The 8,993-nt window shown below is 41.1% G+C and overlaps 1 protein-coding gene across 1 annotated transcript; it reads left to right on the forward strand.

Moving 5' to 3' along the window:
* Nucleotides 1–1,062: 1,062 nt before the first annotated feature.
* Nucleotides 1,063–8,471, forward strand: glrx.S (glutaredoxin S homeolog). The gene is made up of 3 exons (XM_018244367.2): nucleotides 1,063–1,518; nucleotides 3,603–3,723; nucleotides 8,268–8,471. Exons 1-2 carry the CDS (start codon nucleotides 1,312–1,314, stop codon nucleotides 3,717–3,719), a joined length of 324 nt encoding a protein of 107 aa, XP_018099856.1. The 5' UTR covers nucleotides 1,063–1,311; the 3' UTR covers nucleotides 3,720–3,723; nucleotides 8,268–8,471.
* The last annotated feature ends 522 nt before the right edge of the window (nucleotides 8,472–8,993 follow it).

The following is an 8,993-nucleotide window of genomic DNA, read 5'->3' on the forward strand; positions in this document are numbered from 1 at the left end:
TATGCTCTTTATCTATCATAGGTGTCCACCAGCGTCCTGATTGCCTGCATCTGGGTAACTAACACACACTTTTACACTAACACACTATTTTGGAGGGTTGCACAGATCTCACTGTGGAGCTATTTTTCCACTTATAGAAAATATAAATAGGCTCTTCTGCTATTTTGAGGATGGTCCTGTATATGCTACTACTTTTTTGGGTAGATTTAACACCAGAGCATGTGTAACACTAACACTATTTTTTAAAATGTTTTTTTATTAAATGTTACTTTAAAGTCGGCCATTAAAGTAACAAACCTGGGACTGCGGGTTGAGCTGTCAAAATCAGGACTGTCCCGCTTAAAACGGAACAGCTGGGAGGTATGTAAATAAGCTGCTGTGTAGCCATGGGGGCAGCCATTCAAAGGAGAAAAGACTCAGGTTACACAGCAGATAAGCTCTATAGAACATAATGATGTTATCAGTTATCCACTAATTAACCTGTGCCATATAGCCTTTTTTTCAATTTCTGCAATTGCTACACAGCAGCTTGTTTATATGAACTATAGTAGTGTTTCTGAAACAAACACACCAGTTTTACCAATGCAGGGCAACACTACATGATATTTTCATCACTTTAACAAACTTTAATTTTTTGGTGTTACTGTTCCTTTAAATAAAGCTTAGACATGTGGATAAGATCTGCTGGCACCCTAATATTTCTACTGACGTAGCACTTGAGAGTCACAGATCAGCACAAACACTTTTTCCGGCGGCTCAGCTGGGAAGGAGAATCTTTTGTAACAGCTGTGGCGAAAAGAAATCTTTCCCGGTTGTTACAGCAGTTGCACTCTATAATATTGTATGTATGCACGGGCTGTGGTTATGGCTGATTTACTCGGATAAATAAAACCATTGTGTGAGTGCAGCCATTATTGTAAAATGTGCAGTGTCATGCAAACATCATGCATAAAACAAATTCCCCTCCCATGTGAGGATCTGGCTTTTACTAGAAAAACTCCCTGCCTTTTTCTTATAGCTCCCTATGTGGCTCCTCCTCTGCTGGGTTCAGTTACATAAGCCCAGCGGCACTAGCCTGTGTCTCTTTCACTCTGTACAGTTAGTGAGAGCTGCAGAGTTAGTATGAGAGCTGCAGAGTTAGTGCGAGAGCTGCAGAGTTAGTGCGAGAGTGGCACAAGTTAGTGTGAGAGCTGCACAGTTAGTGTGAGAGTTGCCCAGTTAGTGTGAGAGTTGCACAGTTAGTGTGAGAGCTGCACAGTTAGTGTGAGAGCGGCGCAGTTAGTGTGAGAGCGGCACAAGCCTGGGGAAAACATGGCTCAGAACTTTGTGAAGAGCAAACTGAAAACCTCCAAGGTGACCATGTTCGAGAAGCCCACGTGTGCCTTCTGCATTAGGGCCAAGGGGATTTTAAAGAAATACAAGTTTAAGGCTGGACACCTGGAAATCATTGACATCTACAAGTTGGATTTCATTTCCAGCCTCCAACAGTATTTTATGGAGACAACAGGAGAGCGTACGGTGAGTGGAGGTGCTTCAGTAGGTTCATGGGATAAGGTGGGATTCAGCTGCTGCTCACATACAGAGATCAGATGATCCAGGGTTTCCGGGCGTTACTGCTGAGTCACACCTCAGGCTGTTTAAATGCTTTTCAGTTTGTATAGTAAGGAATAGGAAGATAATGTGTGAACAATTAATAAATGCTTTTCAGTTTGTATAGTAAGGAATCTGAAGATAATGTGTGAAAAATTAATAGATGTGTTATATATAGAAAGAGTTTAGAATTCTGACACATTCCGACACATTTCCAACCATTTCCTTGGTGATCCAACCCTACCATAAACCTGACTACTTTTACTCCTTAGTTGTAAATATAACTGCTGCTCAAAAGAGTATCTGCCTGGCTGTTAATTTTCTCAGCACTGCTGGTTCCGACTCCTAAAACAATGCATGCAGAATCCAGCTGAGCTGGAGGAGAAATTACTTTTACAGTGTTACAACACTGGGAGAACTGAATACAGCTTTTACAATTGTTTTTTTCAAATAACTTACAATTTTACAATCTATGTATTACAGCTGCTTAGAATTCTGTTTTCAAAAAAGCAAAAAGCAGTGTTCGGGTAGAGATTCCCTTTGTTAAAGTGGACCTGTCACCCAGACACAAAAATCTGTATAATAAAAGTCCTTTTTAAATTAAACATGAAATCCAATTTCTATTTTTTATTAAAGCATTCATAGCTGTTGTAAACTCATTTAAAAATCTCAGCTGTCAATCAAATATTGTCTGCTCCTCCTCTATGCCAGTGGCATAGAGGCGGGGCAGACAATTACTTTCACTTTCCATTCAGCACTTCCTAGATGTCACTGCTCTCCACACATTCCCCCTTTCTCTTTACCATATAACTGTGTGGCCAGGGCATGGGGATGGACATCGGGTCCCCCATTCTGGTGCACAAACAAGATTCTGAGATGATACAAGGCTTGTCTTAATAACAGTGTCCACAAAATGGCTGCTGCCTGCTTGTTATAATTTTGAAATCCCAGACTGAAGGAAGCAAGATTCAAATAATTGATATAGTGTTATTAAAGTTCATTTTGCTTGATTAATGTGATAAAATAGGATTTTGAATAATTTTTTTGGGTGACGGGTCCCCTTTAAAAGGCACTTCCTACCGAGCCTTATATATATATATATATATTGATACATGGCAGTTGCATATTTGCCGAACACACTCTTGATTGATGTGAATTGCATTCTGTAGGGTTATCAGTATCCATGTGTGTGTTTAATTCCTATCAGCAGGGGATCCTGATGATCAGTGTTTAAGGTTTAATCCCTTTGGGCAGGGCCTTCTTTACCTCTTGTATCAGTTATAAATTGAATATGTAAAGTATACACCCATTTATATGTTGGCATTTTATAAATACATGTAAATAATAATAATTATGGTGGGACTCCTCCAAAAATCTAATGAGATCTTACCACCAAAGTGACATTTTCTTGCACGTTGTATCTCATGCAAAAGATCTGCTCGGAACTGAATATAGTTTTGTAGTTCGCTTTTATAATCAGCAGCCCCTTCCCTGTCTGAATACATGCAGGATTGGACTCATAATGAAACATACACAAGTTCAAATGAGTTTGTGCAGTATCTTGTTATACTTCAATCAACATCCCATTAATACTTTTAATTTTATCCTTTATTATAAGAAAAGGCACCCAGATGCAGGGACCCCATAACAACCAATTGGATGTTTACTTTTAAACAGGTGACATTTAAATACTACCTGCTGATTCAGGGTCGGACTAGGCCACACCCAGAACCATGATGCAGAGACTTCTTCCTGCCGGCAAAAATATTTCGCACATGGGCACGCGCGCATGCACACACACGCAGCGCTGCGTGGAGAGGGGGCCCCTAGGACAGCAGTCCCGGTGGGTCCTGGGCCCCCCAGTCTGACCCTGTGCTGATTGGTTGCTGTGGGTAAACTTTGCACCTTTAATTTCATAATTCCACTAGACTTGCATATGACATGTTGAATGAAGATAAAAATAAATGTTCTAGCATGAATCAAAAATCATCTAATACATGCTTCCCCTTTAGGTGCCCCGTATTTACATTGAAGAAAAATGCATTGGTGGATGTTCTGACTTGGTCCCTCTGGAGAACAGTGGAGAGCTGGAAAAAGCGCTGCAGTCTATTGGTGCATTGCGTGATTAAACTAGTAAGTGGCATATGGAGAACCGTGGAACAAGGGTACGAATTAAAGGCTAGAGGAATTAAGGGGCAGGGTTTATTCTGGATTTGCTTTCATTACTGCATTTTGTAGCTTTGTATGAGTATGGTGTATATTTATACACAAATAATGGGGGTCAGCCTGGTTTTCTTTATAGACTACTTTACAGCAACAGTAACACCAAAAATGAAAATGCATAACTTGACCATCCATCATAAGTGCTGTTTTTAATTCCAGTGAAATTGCTATCAGCTCAGCTCTGTGTTTAGCCTCCAGTGCTGGAACTTGGGGGTAGGCAGAAAAGGCACGTGACTAGGGGAACCTTAAACCTTCTTTCATATAGAAATAATTCTGTCATCGGAAAACATGTTTTTTCCAAAATACATCAGTTAATAGTGCTACTCCAGCAGAATTCTGCACTGAAATCCATTTCTCAAAAGAGCAAACAGATATTTTTATATTCAATTTTGAAATCTGACATGGGGCTAGACATTTTGTCAATTTCCCAGCTGCCCCTGGTCATGCGACTTGTGCCTGCACTTTAGGAGAGAAATGCTTTCTGGCAGGCTGCTGTTTTTCCTTCTCATTGTAACTGAATGTGTCTCAGTGGGACATGGGTTTTTACTATTGAGTGTTGTTCTTAGATCTACCAGGCAGTTGTTATATTGTGTTATGGAGCTGTTATCTGGTTACCTTCCCATTGTTCTTTTGTTCGGCTGCTGGGGTGGGGGGAAGGAAGGGGGTGATATCACTCAAACTTGCAGTACAGCAGTAAAGAGTGATTGAAGTTTATCAGCGCACAAGTCACATGACTTGGGGCAGCTGGGAAATTGACAATATGTCTAGCCCCATGTCAGATTTCAAAATTGAATATAAAAAAATCTGTTTGCTCTTTTGAGAAATGGATTTCAGCGCAAAATTTTGCTGGAGCAGCACTATTTACTGATTCATTTTGAAAAAAATGTTTTTTCCCATGACAGTATCCCTTTAATGAAAGAAAATGTCCTCACCCTGTAAGAAAGAACTGTCTTGTTAAATTGCTGGAGGTGCTCTAGTTGTTGTCTTCTTCCAGACCTCTTAACATTTCCCCGCGTTCCTAAATACAACATTTGTGTGAATCTTTCATTATGTGTCATTAAGGAAATGCTTTGAATAGCAGTGGTTCAGCAGTGTAGCAAGGCAATGCAGCGATCTCACCCAGCCAGTTTTTGCAGTCTTGCCTAGAGGGAATATTTAGCAAAGGGACAATGCACCACAGAAGCTGCCAAAACAAAACTCCGTAAACGCATTTGTTATGAAACACAGAGTTACGCAGAGTCATTGTTGATTGGCTGCTATTGGTTACTACTCTTCAGAAAATCACGGCACTTGTATGAATTTCCTCTCTCATTGTGTGTTCTTTATATTCATTGATTGAGTTCTCTCACTCTGCCTCATTTTATTATGTGTGTGTGTGTGGGCATCTGTATTGTGTGGGCATCAAGCTGAGCTTATAAAGAACACTTTGGTGCAGATTTATCAAATTTTGAAGTTACGTGAATTATTTTTAACTTGAATATATTCAAATCTACTCAAAACTCGAATGAGAGGTCTGATATCCTTTCAAATACAAATGACCCGAAAATTCAAATCGAGTTTTTCTCTGAAAAAAAACTCAAATGTCAGGAAGGCAATTAAAATTTTCAAATGGTTCAACGGACCTCTGGTATTGACTCAATATTCATATATTTCATATTCAAATTCGAGATGGTGATTTAAAATTTGAATTTGTGAGTTTTGACCAAAAAAAAAATGTCAAAATTGAATTGAATTCAAATTTACCATTCAAACCTTAATAAATCTGCCCCTTAGAAGCCATGAGTGATGCTTGAATAAAATCCAGAAAAATAGGCTGAAAAGTCAGAACAAGGTCTCTCAGGGATAAATACTCAGTTGCCAGGCCCCAAGAAGATAACTATGCACAGCTCACTGCTTTACAGTATCCTTATAAGCACAGTACTAGAGTGATGCCCACACACTCACAAAGTAAACATGGAAGCACGTTCCTACATGTACAGTATATATGTAACTTTATTTGGTAAGCTCTGTTAAGGAGCCACAGCACCGTACAATGCATAAACTTACATTATATAAAAGACGCAATAAATATACACAGCGCTCAAACGAAAACTAATCCCTAAAAATTAATATGGTTAAAAATTCCATATTTTATATACTGAACTTATTACACCAGCCTAAAGCTGGCCATTGACGCAAAGATCCGATCGTACGAATCCTCGTAAAACACCTGCCAAGGCCGGGGCCGGTATTGCAAATTTACCGCCAATGCAATTGCCGGTAATTTGAAATACCCTTTAAAAAAAGGCCCTGGCCTGCCCCCAATTCGAAAATAACTTACCTTTTTTCCAGCGCTGTGCGATGTTGCTCCGCCCCTTTTGCTGCACGCCGCATAGCTCTGCCCCCTTTTAGCGTCCCGCAGCGTAGCTCCGCTCCCTTTTAAGCGTCATGTCGCGTAGCTCCGCCCCCTTTTGGTGCCCGCCCCCCACTGGCCGGTAAAATTTTTTAATAAAGGTGGCAACCCTAATCTTGCCATGCCGATCGGTCGTTCAGTCGATCGGACAGGTTAAAAGATTTCTGTTGGCTGATGATCAAATCTCTGTAGGTATTGCCGATCGTATGATCTTCAGTGGGAGACTGTCACTGTCAGCTTTGTCGGAAAAAAACTTTCCTACGATTGCTGTGGGGCAGAACATCGGCTGATCTGTTCTATACTGATTTGTTTGAATGGTTAGTGGCAGGTCGGGAGATGAGGATGTAAGATCGTTCGTCCGATATTGCAGGGAAATCTTTGCGTCTATGGCCAGCTTAAAGTTTCAGCTTGTCAATAGCAGCAATGATCCAGGACTTCAAACTTGTCACAGGGGGTCACCATCTTGGAAAGTGTCTGTGACACTCACATGCTCAGTGGGCTCTGAGCAGCTGTTGAGAAGCTAAGCTTAGGGGTTGTCACTAATTATCCAGCAGAAAATGAGGTTGGCCTGAAATATAAGCTGATGCTACACTGCTGATTATTAAATTCTGATGCTAATTGCACTGGTTTCTGTGCTGCCATGTAGATATTATCTGTATTAATTACTAATCAACCTTATATTGTGACATTTCTATTCTATGTGTACTATATAGTATATTGTGAGTGGGTCCCTAAGCTCAGTAAGTGACAGCAGCACAGAGCATGTGCAGTGAATCAGCAGAAAAGAAGATATGGAGCTACTGGGGCATCTTTGGAGACACAAATCTTTACTGCTAAAGGGCTGTGGTTGCCTTGGGCTGGTACAGAAACCAGCTTTAGTTCTCCTTTAAATGCTATGTGGTAAGAGTCACGGTGGGAAAAAGGTTTCTGGGGCTTACAGCAACAATGAATAAGTCTCAAGTGCAAACTCAACAGATGGGAAGCACAATGGCTAGAAATCTACTGGGGCTCATTTCAAGGCTACATAGAAAGGGGATTTGTGGGAGCACTGTGTGGTTACACAAAATACACAAGTCCAATGGAAGTGCAAGTGATCTGGCCAAGTTAACAAAAGAGAGGAGTTTGATCATGACAATGCACATTCCCTGGTTCACGGATTCACTAGTAATAGTAGTAATGCAAGTGTGTATTTTTTCGAAAACCGTTTTTTTAGTTACAAAGTTATAAAATTTTTAAGCCACCCTATGACATCAAGGAAACCCCATATGGTGGTCCCTAACTATTTATCTCCCAGTGCTGGGCCAAGTCGATCAGGCGCCTTAGGCAACCTCGTCGACTACGGCGCTCCCAATCATTCCTACATGCGCAGAAGAGGACGAGTGACTGCGCATGCGTGGAAGTGCCGAGCCTGTGTGAGTGCGCAAAAGTGCCGGTGCCACGCAAATGTGCATGCGCAGAAGAGCGCACGATTGTCATTCAGCAGGAACTGCAGCCACAGATGGGTCCAAACTAGGGGAAAGCGTCAAAAGAGATACATGCCTGGCGCCCCTCTGCCTTTGCGACCTTAGCATGTGCCTCTCCTGCCTACCCCTAGTTCCGGCCCTCTTAGCTCCAGTCAGTGTTAGTAGGCTGGCACCTCCCTGCATGGTAGCATTTCTTGTTAGTTAGGGCCACCACATGGGGTTAACCTTGACGTGGCTTGTCAATTTTATGATCAAATAAAACCCCCTGTTTTTTAAAGTATATGTATTTGCACACTAAATTACTAGCGAAGCAGGAAACGTGCATTGATCAAACCTCTCTCTTTTGTGTATTTCTCCTTACAAGGCAACAACTTGAAGGGTTACAGCAGGCTGCAAGTCCCTTGTTCATCCCTGTCCTAAAAGGCTATAATATGAGCCTTGTTACAGGCTCCCAACCCTTATATGTTATATGTTTCTTATAAACCAGCATAAGATGCAGCAGAATGGAAGAATGTTTTCCTTAGAGGACTGGGACAAGCCGCCCATTTTGTCATTACCTCAACATGATAATAATTTCATTCACTTCTCATTTATTTCAGATTTTGTTGAAAAAAAATGTCTCTTCATGAAGGCGGTACAGCCAGAGAAGAATGCCGCAGTTCATGCGCCAATTGCTGAGCTGCTGCTACTTTTTGCATTTATAACACAATACGATTTCTATTTGTTCTTATTGCTATTTTCATCGTTTTTTACGCTTATTACATTACCCAATAAAATTATGCTAGACAGCAATATTAACCTAATGTAAGACTTTCTGAGTATTTGGAACCAAGACACTGCTAGGCCACTCTTACAGCACTCCACGCAGTACTCACTCAGTAGACAGAGAGGCAACTGATGAAGGGAGGTATCCAAGGTCAGGCAGGAATCAGAGTAACGGAAAACGACTCGTGACATACAAGAGGGAGAGGAAAAACAAACCATCGCCGGATTCCGGTTGATCCATTATTTTCCACTATGGTTGCGGGAAGCATCCAAAACACACCAAAGTTGCACATTCAGATCACCAGATCACAGAACAAATTGTCTCTCTATGTGAGTGTCTTGGTAAAACACAAACTTTTCTTGAACAATTAAAAGGTCAAACCATGAAATTCAAATCGATCCAAGCAAGGTAGCCAAGGGGTAACTTTAGAAGCAGAGTTATAGTTAATACCAAATCAACTACCTAAACAGATATAGAATAGCGATATAAGGCACAGGTGATGCCATCCACCTGCATCCAGAATGGCCTTAAATCGCATCTTGCATAACTAATTTGCATC

Source organism: Xenopus laevis, chromosome 1S (genome assembly GCF_017654675.1).
Source record: "Xenopus laevis strain J_2021 chromosome 1S, Xenopus_laevis_v10.1, whole genome shotgun sequence".
In the NCBI taxonomy this organism is placed as follows: domain Eukaryota; kingdom Metazoa; phylum Chordata; class Amphibia; order Anura; family Pipidae; genus Xenopus; species Xenopus laevis.